Here is a 17640-nt window from a genome sequence, read left to right as displayed (position 1 = left end):
TTTGAGAACTAGGGTTCAGGTGTGTTAGCACCTAAGTATAATGAGGATCCTATATGGGATGATTCCTTTTGATCATGATGATCCCCTAATTTTATAGCATGATGTATGCCACCGGGACACTATAATAGAAGATAAATTTGAGAAGTTGGATGGTGATCTTGCAAATAGATCTGAATTGCATGGAACTGATTCTGAGCACAAGCTTAGTGAATAAGCTTGTTTGAGTTAGATACTAGTCTCAATGTTGAGCATATTCATCATATTGGTAATGGACGAGGCATGTGAGCTTTTGAATAACCATGGAGACATCAATGACAGCTAGGAAGAAAAATCTGATTTCTGCATGATCATTACAGCTGTTCACTGTCCTTGCAAGCTAATGATTGGAAGAATCAATTTGTAGTGTCCAATGATAACCCATTGTTTGAGACGGATTTTAATATGACATATGACAATCCACTTTTCCAGTTGGATGATGGAACAACTCCTTGTTGTAGCATCACACTTACCAAAAAAATTCAACACATGGGATTCAAGAGAAGTTTCAGGACTTCAGCTGGAGTGTAGTTTTCAGCTTGGTGATGATCTAAACTCGCATTATTAGATGATTAATAAATCTCCTAGGACCACAAGATATGAAATGCGCAAATAAGGAGACAGTTGAAGATTACAATTGAAGGGAGATGACATTATGAGGCATCATTCCTAACTACATGAGGGAATTGAAATTTTTGAATGGCAATTGTTTAAAATGTGTACCTTTCTAGATATGTTGGAGATCATTGTTGATTCAGTGTCTGTGCTTGGGATTCTCAACAAGGATTAATGGAGCTTGTTAAAAATGGTGACTTATGGTTTAGTGTTTAGGGTTTAGGAATGATCTTTGCAGGGACTTAAAGTGCCATGCCTTTTCTTAACCAGCCATTATTATGTGATTCCATCTGTTCATCTACTAACCGGATTGGATAGATTTCAAGTCTTGAGCTTGCTGTTTGGCTGCAAGTTAGTCACCTCACATATCGGTTTACTCTCATTTACGAGAGTTGGCACATCAACATGAATCCTTGCCAAGGAAGTGGGTTTCAGTTGGACATTGTTTGGAAGTGTTTCCCAGTCACTTCTAAATTGTTTATATGTGAAAGCACACAAGGCATGCTTACACTTGGTGATTCCATTGGTACTGAGGTTGTCCCTTCTGTAGAGCGTTTAAATCAGATTGTACTTCGCTAATTCCAAATTGAACAGCAGTGATTGTTTCATCAAACCTTCCTAACTCGGAGAGTTCATTTTAAAAAGGTTTGTAATTTTCACTTGAAATTTACTCTCAGCATTAGTTCCAGACAGCAAACTTCTGCATGCTTCGGTTCATCATACAGACACTCTTGGAGTTGGAATAGTGAGAAGTTTTTTAGGGCACAGTTCACTGTTCAATTATCTTTTGCTTTCATCTCGGTGAATGGTGATTGCTGCAAATGTTTCATGGTGATGGTATGTGTATCTTCAACAGATGTCTTGCCAATTGCAGTGGGTTGAGTGTTTAAGCGTGAGCAGAATAGTCACTTTGACACTTGGAGATTGAGCGTCAACGATACATTTATAATTCATGGTCACAGAGGTATTCCTTGGTTGGCAAATCTTAAAGTTGGTCTCACTGACACCTTCTAAGTTCTATACCAGTCATGACAGTGATCGATATGCTCTTTTAGGATATCATGAGGAATGATGATGAGGTTTATTTTGTTTGAGCAGATTATCCTTCATGTTGCCAAGGATTGTGTTTGGAAGTAGGGTTTCAGTTATGTACCTTACTAGGATGCTTCAGCAGAAGATGTTTCATGGTTTAGATTTCAGCCCTTACAGGTGTTTCAAGGTTTTGATGTGGTTCCAGGAGAGGAAAGTGCAATTGTAGCATGATATTTTTACAGATGTGATCAGAGTGCAAAGCATCTATATGTTGGTAATTTTTTGAGATTGTCTTGGGAGTTGGGTCCTTGGGATCATATTGATCAGCAATCCAATTCAATTTGGTGCATCTTTCTGGTATTATTATGCCATTGTTTGAGACAAGCAATCTTTGCAAAGGGAAAATTGTAATGTCCCTTTTTTCAGACTCTCTTGCAATGCAGTTAGGACTAACCTTTTAGGTGTCTGTCAGTTTGATCAGAGTGGTGGATTGATGTTTCCAATGAGCCCAGATGGTTTGGTGAAGTTACATGACACTTACAGATGTTATTTTGGCTTCCAGTTTGGTCACCAAGGTTCTTGGAAGGACCGTCTATATTTAGTTAGTCTTGGTCAGTTTGTTTATCATCTTTCATCATCGGGATTGCTCCTGGACAGTAAATTTATGATTCTGATGCTTTTCAACCATTGTCACTACTTGGGTGACAACGGTTTAGAGATACTTGGATGTAGTTTAGAGCTATATTTAATTGATTTCACTTCGGTGGTCATTTTAAAATTATTTGTTGAAGATCTCAATATTATAGCTCATTGGAAAGAGAACGAAAACTTTTAAATGATGAGACACTAAAAAGTGATTTTAAGCATCAGAAATGTTTTAAAAAATAATCACTTTTCACTTTTGGAGTTAAAAGGCTTATTTAATTAACGAGTGGATTTTAAAATTGAGTTTTTTAAAAAGTTCTCGAATAAGGCTATAAAAGGTGGTTATAAGAGCTCACATGGAAGAATACAGACTATACAGTTTATAAGTTTATTGCATTTCTCTGATTGAGAAACTCTTGTAGTACAGGAGATTGAACACAGTTCATCTCAGCCTTTGGAGGACGAAATGTCAAAAACTCTCTTTGGGAAGATCAAGTTTCACTGGCAGAAGATCTATCCTAGCTGGTAATTTAAATAAACCAGTCAGTCTTACCAGCTGGATTCAGCACTTAGATTCACAAAAAATTGTGAGGTCTTTGAAAACAAATTTCAGAATGTTTTGTGAATTTCATTTCAAATTAATTTTTCTCTAGTTGGATGTATGGTTTCATTCTAATTTTGTGTGGTCTTTGTTGAGAAAAAATTTCAGATTGTTTAGTGATTTTTATTAAATATCAGTGTAACCCACGTGCACACACCCAAGTCAAAACCTTGAAGCACCCGGTGTGTGTGGGGTGCTCCCAGGGTGCTCTCAGGGTGCGGCCGGCTGAATGGGCAAAAAAGTTTTTTTTTTAATAATTTCTTGCATTTGTTTTTTATGCAAGCTAACCCTAATTGGGTGTTGGTCCCATGTGATCTATTTGAAGGTTTAATAAGATCAATACATAAGTAGGAGATAACTTCCACAGCAAGTCAAATTGTGATATTGCTATCAAGATTTAACTATGTGATTTTGAATCAAACTCATTGACCCATGTTTCATGAGTAGTGATTCACATGAATCCATCTCTCATGAGAATAAATGGAACACTTAGCACTCAATGGATCTAGGTGATGCTCAAAGGGGTGAAGCATGGGAAACTCCGTAGTTAAGCGTGCTCAGGCTAGAGTAGTACTAGGATGGGTGACCTCCCGGGAAGTCTCGGTGCTTCACCCCTATGAGCATCACCTAGATCCAATGAGTGCTAAATGTTCCATTAATTCTCATGAAAGATGGATTCATGTTGAATCACTACTCATGAAACATGGGTCAATGAGTTTAACTCAAAATCACACAGTTAAACATTGATAGCAATATCAAAAGACCAATACACCTCATTTTCCATTTCACCATTTCATTTCATTGTTTTGAAGCAGCAAGGAGCAAAGTGAACAAAAGAGTTTGGAGGAGTTTGTGAGAGCTTAGCGGGTGATTTTGCAAGGGGATGACTAGATAGCACTTGGGATGATTTGGGATTCCATTCTCATTATTGACATTTTGTGATTTTGTTGATTGTACTCACTTTGATTATTTGATATGGCTAAGATACATTGTTTCATTTCACTGTTTCATGCTACTCGGCTGATTGTCATCATCAGCATCTTTGTGATATATGATATTCATATTTGAACAATGAATTTTGAATTTTGCATCTTGAACTAAGTTAATTTGTTAAATGGTCATTGGTAATGGTTATGAAGTTTCGAGTTTCAAGTTTGAACTTATGGTTTGTGAATCACATTTCAATTTTCTCTATTCAACTATATTTGGTATGTATATAATATATTGAAGTATCATTTTGTAATTATTATTTTTAGTTTTATATATATATACACTATGCAACCCCCTTCCCCCCCTGCACCCCGCAGCCACACCCTTGCCCTCCCCCCGCCATCCCCAAATTGAGGCCTTTTTTTCCCGCACCCGGAACTCGTCCCGACATCCCCCTGCACCGCCACACCCCCGCGCCGGTGTAACACTGTTAAATATTAATATTTCTTTGGTTGGTTGCATGGTTTCATTCTAATTTTGGCATGCCCATAATATCTAAAGATTCAAAGCTTGAAACATATCAGCTCGAAGGCTGCTACATGGTAATACCTTGGATACCACCTCTAGATACCTTGTTTTGATGTCAACAAAGAATTAAAGGTGACTTGGGGGATTCCAATTTAAATATTATTTATATTTCTTGTGAAGGTGACTTAATGATTAGTGTATTGCCCATTAGAGAGTCTATTTGTTCTTGATATCTCTCTTCTCCATTTGTTGGGTGAATAACTTCTTTTTCTATATTGGCATAAACAGTATACTTTGGAAATGCTTTGAGAGTTCTGTGATGAAATAACCTTTGCCAATCTTGACAAACAAAAACCCTGTACTAATCTCACACAATAATAAGTTTGTTTGAGTTACAAATACTATAACTGAATTAAACATTAATCTACTCAACAGGTAATAAAACTTATTGATTGAGATAGTAGTTATTCAAAGAATCGTACCCAAACGTTTTCCAAATATTATTTGAACAAGATAAATACCCTTACAAATCTGGGCTTGTAAGCAGATCTTTTTTACAGGTATGATCGAAATCGAAGGTATGATGATGCATCTTAATCAGTTGGTGAAGTGATGAGTTGGCAGTTGTATGATCAAAGCAAGTATAGTGAGCGGATTCCACAAGAAGTTGGAGAAGGTCAAACACATTTTGACTATTCTATGAAATTGCACAAGAAAACAACCTAAAGTTGATCAAGGTAGTGATCGAAAAAGTGTTAGGTGTTGGAACCAACCTTGCCATTACATCAAAAGCTCAAACTGTCATAAAAGTCACAACAGCTAGAGACAAGGATCCACAGGAGGTAGTTAAGCATGTGTCACAAATCCATTGGTCTATGTTGAACAATACCTTCCCCTAGAGGTGACGAAGGCACCAACAATCCCCCCCCCCCAGCATGACCCGAGGGATTTGAATCCGTAACCCAGTGCTTTGATACCACTTGTTGGAATCACTGTTGGCATTATACCAAAAATTGAACTGTCAATGAACATCACAACAAGTAGAGACAAGGATCCATGGGAGGCGATTATGCACATGTCACACATCCATCAGTCTATGTTGAACGGTACCTTTGCCTAGAGGGGACAAAGGCACCAACCTCCCAACAATAGGTACATTGGAATATGTGAATTGCATGTGGTATGAGTGCGGCAAATTTGTAAATTGAAAGGATGGCGAAAGATTAAAAAGTAAAAGGAGTAAGTATTTGTATGTTGGTGTTTGAAGAGGTAAGTGGAAGGGAGTGATAAATTGCAGTAAGAGATTTTGTGATTACAGAGGTTACGATCAAGGTGTGAAGTAGAGATTGAGCAATGAGAAGTTGCAGAGTGAATAGAGCAAAATGGACCTAACAAGAAAGCAGTGCTACTTACAGATCATTCAACTCATTGTTTCCTAACAATTACAACAAAAGTAATACCTTAACTGGGTGGACCTTAACTAGTCTCTTTGTGTAAATCCTTTAACATGGTGGATTCTCAGAAGGAGTTCTAAATCCTCTAATGAGATAGATCCTAGCAAATCTTTGTTGTACTCCTAACAGTGTAAAAATCACTCCTAACAAAGTGAACCCCTAGAAAGGGTACGTGTAGCTCCTAACAGGGAAAACCTTTTTACTGTAATGGAAAGGGTATGTGTAGCTCCTAACAAGGCAAACCTTTTAACTGCAATGGAAGGCTTGCTTGTGGGTGTCATCCCCACCATAGTTTTCTCCCTCTAGCCGAGGGTTTCCACATACAAAAATAAGTGTGCTATGTGTGTTGCTTATGTGATTGACCTCTATTATTTACTTCAGTTCCATTTCAACAGTTATTTGATATACGTTTTGGAAGTATAGTTCAGATATTCAGAGACCATTCAGACCGGTAATTTGAAATTGTTGTTTACTTTTTTGTACTGATTCACTCCCCCTCACCCACCGCCCCCCCCCACCACTTTATAACAACACTATCTCTGTTAGGATGTGGGAATTTACTTCCCTCCTTGCTAGCATGAAGAAGAAAGACAGAGATTTGGAATTTGAAGGTAGAAAAGGGCAGGTTTAATGAGATAATGGATGGATGTTGAGTTTAGGAAAGCAACGGCAATTAAGGAAGAGGCTGCTCAAGTCTTTTTTTTAAATCTGAAGGTAAATTCAGACTGCATCAACATTCCTCTGGCTGCTAGTCAATGTTAACATCTCTGTGGGATGGGTACAGTGAAGAGCAATCAATTTGTTTGGTCTTGTTTATAGGCTTATTAAAAATTCGCCAACCTAAAACAACTGACATTATTTCCAGTCTTGCTACTGTACAATCAGCAATCTGTTAATCGTTTATTATCTTTCAAATTGTATGTGTTGAAGTTTCCATTGTTTGAGCAAAGTGGCAAACTTACAAGGAACTGTGATAACAATTTTAAATTCAAATCATTCTCTAAACAAAAATGAACAAACATCATCATCTTTGCAAACATGAAACTGAGCATTCAATATTGCAAGCAAACTGTTTGAAAATATGCCTGAATACTATAACATTGAAAAGAGAAAGGGAGTGCAAAAGAAATTGGTGCATACAGGATGCACATTACAGATTTCCATTTGCTTTCATGAATTCAATTGAAACCCTTCGTGGGAGGGAAATCTGCTTCAAATCCAAACAGCTTGAAAAGTTAAGAACCAAGCTCTCCAGGAAGCTAGCTAATATTGCATTCAATAAAGGTGCAGTGATGCACACATTATTCCATCCTTTGCCAAAGTCTGCCACTATATTTCTCTTGCCACAGGACCATGCACAGGTTCCAATGAACTATGATGAAGAAATTGACCACACGGTCAAGTTCAGAAGCTATCAGGACAAGAATTTCACTTGACATAAGATATGTGCTAGGCTATTGCTCTGTGTAGACCTAGTAATGATACTCATAGCATTTCATTTATTGCTCTAGTTCAACATACACTTACCTTATGAGCACACAAATTTCTATTGCCTCTTTATACTGAAAGATCCCCTCTGATCTGACAACTACAAGTTTTGATTTTTTTGTGTTCCTTTGAATTTTCTGATTTTTTTTAGGATTTCCAATATTTTGTTCTTTTGTATTTTTTTGGTTTTCCTAGTTGTTTGCAATGTATAAATGAAATTGAAAGAAATATGAAGTGAAAACGCAAGTATAGATGAAATGTACAGCAAAGCATCAATTCAATGAATTTTTATATACTCGAAAATGCCAACAAACATACCATTATAAGTCTGCTGCAGATCTGAAATTTCTTGAGATATTCTATGGCACACAGTGTAACACAGGGACTCGCAACCCCTCCTAAACCTCAAAGAAGCTGTCCTAGAGACATCCCTGCACGAGGTACTTCGAGTATCTGAGTAGCCCCACCTATGCCATTCCACAACCAAGCCACCGTTGGGACAGGTACTTGAATTTCTATTTCTATTTTGATTTTTGAATGTTACTATTGGATATGTACTATGTTACTACATTGAGTATTCAATGGTTCTAGTCCTTGTTGCAAGCACCCCTCCCTAACCCATCATCCCCTCACCGCCATTCCCTGGCCACCTCCCCACGGTCCCGAAATTGAGGTCCATTGTCCCCCCGTCCCGGAAACTTGTCCCCATCATCCCAATGTACCCAAGCGCTGGTGCATAAAATAGTCTAATTTCATGCACAAAGCCAGTTCCTTAAATCTGATTTGTGACAGCAGGTCTGGAACTTCAAAAGTTTACATGGAATAGCTTCTCAAACCTTGCAACCAGCTAACTAAATGCTGCAATCAATCAACCAGATGTATGCCAGCCTGCTTTTGCTGATGTTGACAAATTAAAGGCTCAAAACAACCCAGATCTGCAATATACTCCCTTTCTCTGCTTTGCAATAAATCTAAAACACTGATTCCTTTTATCAACATGCTCAATACTGAATTCTGAATTAATTCACACTCCAAGATAAGTTGGGTTTTCATCCATCCTTCCAATCTCCAGGGAGTTTTCATTCCCAGAAGCCCTGATCAGCAAACTCTTCCTCACAGCTCAATTCCAATTTGCTGCTGCAAAAATGAATGATTACTCCCCGTGTTACTCTATTGACTCCAAACCCTAGTTGGCCCTTTTAGGGTTTTCAATTCATTTAATTAAGTTTTTTTTTACAAACTTATTTTTCCTCATCAAGTTCAAGCCCTTATTAACAATAATAAGTTGTTTTGAAAAGAACTTAATCTAAGCCTTTCTTATTCAGCATGTCCCATGGGGATCCACTTATTGGTTACTTTATTAAAATAATATAAAGCAACTTTAATAGATCTTTATTTTATTTATTTATTTACAACATTAAAGTCGTAACTTCAATATTTCATTTTCTTCTTGAAATCATCACACAGACTCTGAACTGAAACTGAGTGTTGCCACCAATCCAAGAGTGATGTCTAGAATATAGCAGGGCCACTGTCAGTCCTCTCCTAAATAATAGGAACCCTTCCTAAAATTTAGAAAACTACCTCAAAACGTCCAGAATGACTCAAAATGTCTCCCGGACCTCATATAAAATTGGGATCGTCCACAAAAATAGGAGACTGCCTCAAACTGTATGGAATGGTTCATAAAGCTCCCTACTAAGCTCCACAACCCCTGGTTGGATCCCCTAACCACTCTGCCGACATACACAAACCTCTAGTTATAGGCCAACCTCTGCTGAAGACTGAACCAAAGAAGGGACATTACATATACTCATACCATAGCATTTATTGTTCTATTTCTAAATACACTTATGGCCAAAAGTATACACATTTCAATTGCTGCTCACAGAAATAAATTAACCAAGCCCAAAAACCCAAAACCAGTACCAAGATCAATAACTTGGGTTTAGATTCTTCATCAAAATCTAAACAGCCATACATCGCAAGAAAAAAGCACATGGAGAGGAGAATTTTGTCTGATCCTTAAGAAATCAATCATGTGTTTTTCAATTTTATGCCAAAAAATCCAAAAAGCGACTTCTCCAAACATAGACTTGGAAATACTGAAAATGGGACATTTGTGCCAAAGCGATTGCAAAGTATCTTTCCAAAAATGAAGTAGACATAAATATATCAATTCAGATGAGATAATGTGTGCCACTAGGTCTTTCAAAGATTAAAAAATCTATAGATAATAATAGTACTCTGTCAAGCTCTTGTACCAAAAATGTTAACTAGATTATGCATTACCTCTTAGAAGTTTGTGAAGATACCATTCAATTTAATTCCTGCTAAAGGGTTGTATAATAAATGAGCCCACTTCCCAGGCCTCCATCATGACCCAACCAATAAAGGTGACGACCTTATGTAGAGCTTGAGCATTAAGAATTGCCAAGCTTTTTTTATTTTCCTATACAGAGCCAAAGAATTCTTGCCACAGATGATCACTTGTTCTTCAGAAGATTCTTGCTTGTTCAAAACAATAATAAATGTGAAAACTGTATTTCATTTGTAGTGAAACCAAAAACCATCAAGCACCTCTTTTCTTATAGTATGTACTTGCAAAATATGATGAGGGGCGATTTTAATAGGTGATCAAAGAAAATTTCCATGGGATTTCATATTGACAATAGTTATTGAGTTTATGTAATTCAAAAAAGTTGTTGGTTGAGATCACAAAAATGTTACTGATCCTCTGGAAAAGAGGAACAGTTTCCTTGCTTCATAAAAAGGAAGCAATCCTACTGACTTCTTAAGTGTAAATCATATATTTGAAATGTTCTCATAAGTCACATTTGTCCCTATCAGAACCTTCCAAAGGACCCCTAATATGCCCATTGTCATTCTTGGACAATCCTCAAAGCCCTAGTTGATTCATCCTTTGAAGAAAAGGAGCTTCAATCATCACAAATCTCTGGAGCCCCTTCTTTTTAACATTTGTCATCTCATCCCTGAGTCCTTAGAAAATAAACATATTATTTTGCTAGGAGTAAACACCATATAACCCCAAGCGTTTAGATTAGTTTTTAAAATGTGAAGGAATTTCAATCTTTGGAAACTCCCCTGTTCTTTTGTCACCCGTTGATCCTGGACTTGAATTCGTTTTTTCTTGCATACATCATCTGGAGTTGCCTACATCTCAATATATTTCATGATCATGCATTCCAACATCCCTGCATATTAACTTAAAGCCACTCCTATGATGTGCAGGTAGCAGTAAAAAGGATGTTTGACAAGTGCCCCTCAAACATCAACAAGTTGTTTCTGAAGCTCTTTCAAAGCCTACACATTTATCACCAGAATTGTAAATAGTGGTCTAATTTAAAACTTATAACAACCTAATTAAGGATAATTTTGCATCTGCTTTCTTTCCAAAGCACCAGGTAATAAAAACATATCTTCCTCTCCAAAGAACCCACGGATCCAAGATTTAGTGGAATCCAATTTAGTTCCGTTTCCAGATAGGGAAGTTTGCCAATTTGCATCTGATGATTGGGTGTTAGGCCTGTGTTGAATGTAGACTGGTGAGTAAGTCAAATTGGAAGTTGTCATGTAATCCACTGCCCACCACCATGTTTCTGTGGAAGGCCAGCACCTAGGAGCAGTGATTCATTTAGTTTTCTGGCAATCTTATATTAAGAAGATTGTATCGCAAGCTGTAAACTGAGAACTTGACTGTAACTATGAACCTAACCTTGAATTATAAAATGGCAAATGATACTCAAGCCAGTTTTCAAAGCATAAATTCATGATACAAAACCAGAACAAGAAATTATGTAGACCATAAAACAAAAAAGTCAATCTACAAGAAAGCAAATCAAACAACGATAACCAGTGCAACATGCATGAAATGGTTTTCCTTCTATAAAATTACTGTGTGCAATCTACCCATAATAATGGCAGTTTGTTTGTGAATGTACACTATTGATTTGTTTCCGCTTTGGAGCTTGCATTGCCTGAGGTGAAAGTTGAGTAAAACTGATTTCTCTGGGGCAGTTTTCTAATGCTTACTGGAAACAATTGGTAACAAATGGTGGAAACTAAACATAGTCTCATCTCGGAACCCTTTATCTTCCTCTCCTTAACCATTTGATCTTTTTTTGAAACTGATAGAGTAGGGGTAGATTAAAAAATAAAATTAGGTACTACCGTACTCATTTTGACGATGAATAAATTGAAATTTTTTTAGAGGTCATTGAAAAGCAACTAAAGAAATTGCAAACACTGAAAAATCAAGAATATGCCTGTCATATGGTATAAACAAGTACTTTTTAAATTCATCGTAAAACTCATATACAACTTAACACACCTCTGGTTTATAATAAATAGTTGGAGCTTCGGTATGATAAACGGTCCCTTCTGCAGAACTGTCTTGTGCTAAAACCTGAGTAACATATCGACCAGTAGCTGTGGCTGCAGCGGCTGCTGTTTGCTGACTGATAGTTTGGAACTCAGGGATCATGGTGAAGTACTCAGAAGATAGAATCCTGTTCAACTTCTCCCTCAAATCAGCATCTTTAAAGCATGGTAAAGATTAAAAACCCAAAAAAAAAATTTGAAAGAAACCGTGTGTAAGTATGTCGCATGCAGGAAAATGGCTTTAAGCAAGACCAGCAAATGCTGTGTTGTTGAAACTACAAGGGAAGAACGTATTGTCATTCAAATGATCCTGGCCAAAAACACCCTGTCTTTGACAGCTAGACAACGCTGTTAAATTTAAATACGAAGACACAACAAAAATTCCAATACTAACTCAATCACACAACTGTAATGATCATAAGAAGTTCACGAGCTTTATGTGTACTGGCAATGGGATAAACATAGGAGTGAAACTTTTAGTAGAAATAAGAATCTGCGAAGCAGACAGATGAGTATGACCCGGATTTTTTAGATGATATTAGAGTATGAATCAGGGATAAAATTAAACACAAGCCCACCCCACATTAGAATGCAACCCATGCTTAACAGCATTGCAGAGTGTGGTTGCAGATGCACCCAAGTGCTACTGAAAAGGGAACGGTTTGTAGGTATACACAAAATGCATCCTAGCCATAATTAGCATCATGGGATTTGACAAAGAGGGAAAAACAAGCAATACAATACAACGTCAAGAAAAAGCTGAAACTTTCTTAAATCAAAAAAACCATTGCCATTGGTCTGATCAAGGATACACGTTACTGAAACATCTGGATGAATAGTCTGTTCAGAGTTGAGCTGCCATTGTCGGGCATGGTACAGGCAATTCTCGAGAGCAGTTTTATGGGAAAGAGTTGCATTTTGTGGGCGCGAAATCATTAGAGACCCCAAAAAGGAAAGTTGGTCCAGATCTTCTTCCCGCAGAGGCTTATTAGTGTCATCTGTGACAAAATCATATGAGAGACAGGAGCTCCGCTCGTGCATTTTCGACCACATAATCGACGGCGAATCACTCTGTTCAACCACATTGAACAAGCGCCCAAAGTACAATATTTTCAACACTTCGGCAATGGAATCCTCTTCTGCGCCATCTCTTACATCCCGACAGCTTGATTCATTTGCTTCCCCAACTTCAACCTCCCTGCTCTCCTGGCTATCTAAGGTTGAGGTTCGTTTCTCATCCGCGCCCCTATCTTTGTCTTCCTCTTCAGCAGCTGTCTTAGAGCCACTCTCGTTCTCATTGTCCTCTGCTGACTGCAGATCCTTCTCCCTCTCACCAAGCTCTTCCTTGACAGCAACACAAAGAGGCTGCCTAAGTTTTTCATACTCCTCGATCAGTATAGCAACACTAACCTTGGACTTGAGCACATCCTCCTGCTCTTTGTTGATAGCTTTACCTTGATTTCGGCTTTCTTCAATCTGCAATATTCGGTTATATTTCTTCTTCAGAGCCCTAAGCCGCTTGTTCCACATGGACATAACTGGGCCGTCCTTAACAAGGCCTGACAGAGAAGAACTTACAGAGCCATCAGGAGCTGCTGCCTCTGCGCCGGCCATTCTGCAACCTAGTTAATCTGATGAAATAACGAAAACAAAATAGTCCAAACAACTACTCAACAACAAAACCCTAACTCTTGTATTTTCATATGCTCCTAATAAAACCCAGTTGCTTTCAAGGGTTTTAAGCTCAATCCGTCCAGTACCCAACTCCTATAATCTACTCCTCCTTATCAAAACTTCCACCACAGATGCTCAAACTTGATCAAAAGACTCTTCCCGGTCATTAATGGGCTCCCATGCTGTCTGAATATTGAACGTTCCTCCTTTTATTCTCTTCTGCTGTGGCTAAAATCTCTCGCTGCCTGCTCTGTCCACTAATCCTCCTCCTCTTTAATACTCCATTCCTTCCTTATTCACAAGTGACAGTAATTTCAGCCGTCTAACTTTAGCCCAATATAAATCCACTGCCCCGCCTACCCAATCAACAGCTTTTTCATATTTTTACCCCAAATTTCTTGTGATTGGTGACTTTTTTTTGGCTTTTCCTTGGCTTCTTTTAAAACTTCAAATCGCGAGAGGAATCCTTCGCTTGTCCCTGATTTAATGCACTAACACGCAAAACTTCATCTTTGTCTCGATTCAAAATGCTTTGGACTTGTTTTTTTTTTTTGGTTGGTCCCTATCCTATAGGGAAATAGTTTTCCCCTCACTTATGAATACATAGTTTAGATTATAATGTTTACTAAAATAATATTAAAGTTAATTTTTTAATATTCTTTTTTTTAAAGAAAATTATTAAGTTTTGGTCTATTGTATCTTTGGCATAAGACAAGTCATTGTGGAGTTGCTTTTGTCAATGTAGTCGTTATAGAGTTATCTTTTTAAGATAGTCAACATAGAAAGTAGTCTTTTATTTTCCTTCTTCTCTAGTTGGGTATGGTATTCTCTATATTAATTAGGAGCTTTCATAGGTTACGAGTTTCTACTACATATATGTTGGTTCACATACGTTGTTGCATATATTGAGGCATGAAGTATTTGCAAACATACCAAGTATGAGGAGTTTGAAGCTATGGTGCTTTTTAAGTAAGGTTTTTCGGACACAGATATTTTCCTCCTGTTTATTTCATTTGGAATTTTGTTTTATTCCATTTTCCTTTGATTTTAGTAGTGTGTTGCAAATTGAAAAATAGGTTCCTTCTTTTTGTTGTATTCTGATATATGTTGTACTTAGTCATGCATTTATGCCCATAACCCATGCTTTGTATTTTCCTTTTATGTGTGTTTGTTGGTGTTGAATAATATCCCTCGTGGATATGTCACTAAGCTGAACCAAAATGTCCATCTAGGGGTTGCAAAAATTGCTACTTCACTCTTCTTTTGTTTGTCCAATAACATAGATTTTTTTGGTGTTGTTTGATAAATGAATGAATTAGTGAGGATTATAAGACTTTGTTATGTTGTTGCATTTTGTGTCAGTAATGGACCCTTTTTCCCTCCTAAAAACCCAATTGTGCCTAAATATATATGATTTTTTTCAAATCCCTTTCACAGGTATTATAGGCTATGGCAATTGGAATTTGATATCACAAAACATTTGCCCAACTCTTTACGCTCCATATTTGTCAGGAAAAAGTTGTCATTTTTTTTCAAAATTGTTCTAATATTCCTAGCCCTCCAAATTCATTATTGTATTGGTTGAGCCTGAGCCTTAGTTGGTCATTGATAGCATGCATATAATCTTTGTACATAGTCCTCCACAAATACATTAATTGCACAATATATAGAGATATTTAGTCCTTCCATATGTTGCTTGTTGTACTTACCTTGTTGACAACAATGTTATATTGTGATATTGCTATTAGGATTTAACTGTGTAATTAACTATTGCTATCATGTTGAATCACTACTCATGAAACATGGGTCAATGAGTTTGACTCAAAAATTACACAATTAAATCTTGATAGCAATATCACAATTTGACTTGCTATGGAAATTATCTCCTACTAATCAACAATGTTATAGTTGACAACTCCAGCTACAATCTTATAAATTGTAAATAGGTCCATGAATCGGCATAGTTTTGTTCATTGTCATAGTTGTGAAGCTTTTGAAACCATACTCAAATCATGTCATTTTGATCTTAAAGCTTTCAACTTTCACTCAATTACCCATTTTTTACTAAAATAAAAAATAAGTTTCTACGTAATAAAAAACAAAGCAATGAAGTTGTGAGGCCTATTGTTTGTTTAACATTGAACATGCACAAGCAAAATAATAAGAAACAAATTAAAAAGCCAATTAAACATGATGTGTGTCACATGGACAAGAAGAGACAGGGTTTAACAAAGATTCTATACTTCTTAACGTAACAAATTTTAATAGTTCAGGAATCTAAAAGATTTATGGAAGGAATTAGTGTAGAACAAGACCAATTTGAAAGATTAATGGAAGGAATTAATGTAGAACAAAAATCCCACAATGAGCATAAATCCATCTTAGATCGTCATTAACACTTTGAGAAGTGGAAAAACCCCAAATTGGAGACTAAACTTGATTCCAGAAAGTGCAATAGAGCAGTGAAACTTATTTTCAGAAGTAGATTTTAAACATATATACAGAGACAGCAATAGACTAGCTGACAAATCAACCAATAAAGGAGTTGACAGTATAATTATAAAAGAGATATTTCTTAATAACATAAATTAAATAGGCAAAACCACAACACACCAACACTTAACAATCCTTAAACAAAGAAAATTATAAACCAAAACAAACAATTAGAATAATTTAAGCTGATAAAATAAACATTAACTTATGTATATATAGATATATTCATATAGGTATATAAAACTAGTATCTGCTTCAAGATAAGTGGTTATAAGGTTGTAAAGACTTATGGTTTGGGTGTTATATTCAGTGTAACTTTTTTGTTTTTAAATTGTTTTAGCATTTTATCTTTATATTTATCTTATATCTATCAATGACAAAAAAAAACCAACAACTTAATCAAAGCTACTAATGGAAGAGATTTATCTTGCAGGTCGACCAAGGCATGAAAAAGAACCTCAAAAGAAAAGGAAGAAAGTGTTGACCTATCAGTCAAGTTTTTTATTAGTGGCATACACTTATTCAATTTGTAAGTATCTACTGAGCTTATTGTATAGTTAATAGTGTTAACCAAGCATTTTAGTTGTCACCAAATTCTACAGTTACTACCGAGTCCTTTGGATAAATTCCAGTGTTTACCGAGCAGTTACAACTACTATGAAGATCCGCAATGTAAACCGAGCATCTTAGTGTATGTTGAGTTTACTAGTGTAAATTGAGTTGTGTAGTGGTTATTGAGTTCACAATTAATGTGATGCGAGTCTAGTGTTGACTGAGCTACTCAGTGTTAACCAAGTGACTCAGTTTATACCGAGCTCAAGGTGATAGTATTTACCGAGTCATTCAATGTAAACCAAGAGACTTAGTTTATATGACGAGTTTCACAGTATTCACCGAGTCATCGATGCAAATTGAGTTCAAGACTACTTGGAAGTGATCAATATGGACCGAGCTTCTACGTCTACCGAGTGCATGATGATGTTGAGCATTGACAGTGGATGCCGAGTATCAGAATCTCACCAAATCAGTCTTTAGAACCCAAGTGTCTACATTTGAGCCAACTTTGTAATATTTGTGTAAACTTGTATTGTAGCCAACTTTGTAATTGTATAATTGGATTGGTATATATGCAATGTATTGTATCACATCCAATGTGCAAATGTGTGTGTGGATATGCATGGAATCAATGTGATCATCAGAAAAAGAGCAGAAAGTGCAAATTACAAATGCTACAGCAATACAAGAAACAACAAAGATTCATCTATCACAACAAGGTGATTTGTACACTTAAAAGAATCTCATTTAGCAAACCAAGTTATAGATCTGAGATCGGCTACTGCTTCATCCTAACAGGTGGATCAGTCAAATCCTTTAACAAGGTAGACCTAATAGTCTTATGCAAATCTCTTTACCAAGTGCATACTTCATTGTATGTTTGTAAATCCTCTAACAAGGTGGACCTAGCATTCCTTGTTGCTCCTAACAGGGCTGATCATCAGAAGTGATCAATGCAAGCCTTAATAGGCCAACTTTATATTGCAGTACTAAAGCTTGTGGGTATCATCCCTACCCAAGTTTTACTTTCTATTTGAAAGGTTTTTGGGTCACCAAATCTTTGTGTTAAAGTGTTATGAGTGCTTTCATGTTTCCAGTTTCTCATGCATATAGTTAGATTAGTACTGGATTAATTGTTAATTGGATAAAAGTTTTAAAAGTTTTAGAAGTTATTGATTCACCCCTCCC

The 17640-nt window shown here is 36.6% G+C and overlaps 1 protein-coding gene across 1 annotated transcript in view; it reads right to left on the bottom strand.

Annotated features, from left to right (window-relative positions):
- Positions 1 to 13651, bottom strand: part of LOC149539588 (uncharacterized) — a 31445-nt gene extending 17794 nt beyond the window's left edge. The window contains exons 1-2 of the mRNA XM_089800820.1: positions 12543 to 13651; positions 11681 to 11886 (exon numbers count right to left, since the gene is read on the bottom strand). Of these exons, the coding sequence (XP_089656946.1) occupies positions 11681 to 11886; positions 12543 to 13344 (1008 nt within the window). The 5' untranslated portion in view covers positions 13345 to 13651. The remainder of the gene's footprint in view (positions 1 to 11680; positions 11887 to 12542) is intronic.
- Between the last annotated feature and the right edge of the window lie 3989 nt (positions 13652 to 17640).

This window comes from Cupressus sempervirens, chromosome 9 (genome assembly GCF_028749045.1).
Source record: "Cupressus sempervirens isolate cs-2001-9-10 chromosome 9, ASM2874904v1, whole genome shotgun sequence".
NCBI lineage: Eukaryota > Viridiplantae > Streptophyta > Pinopsida > Cupressales > Cupressaceae > Cupressus > Cupressus sempervirens.
The sequence above is the reverse complement of the archived record's forward strand: the minus strand, read 5'-3'. Positions and strand labels throughout refer to the sequence as shown.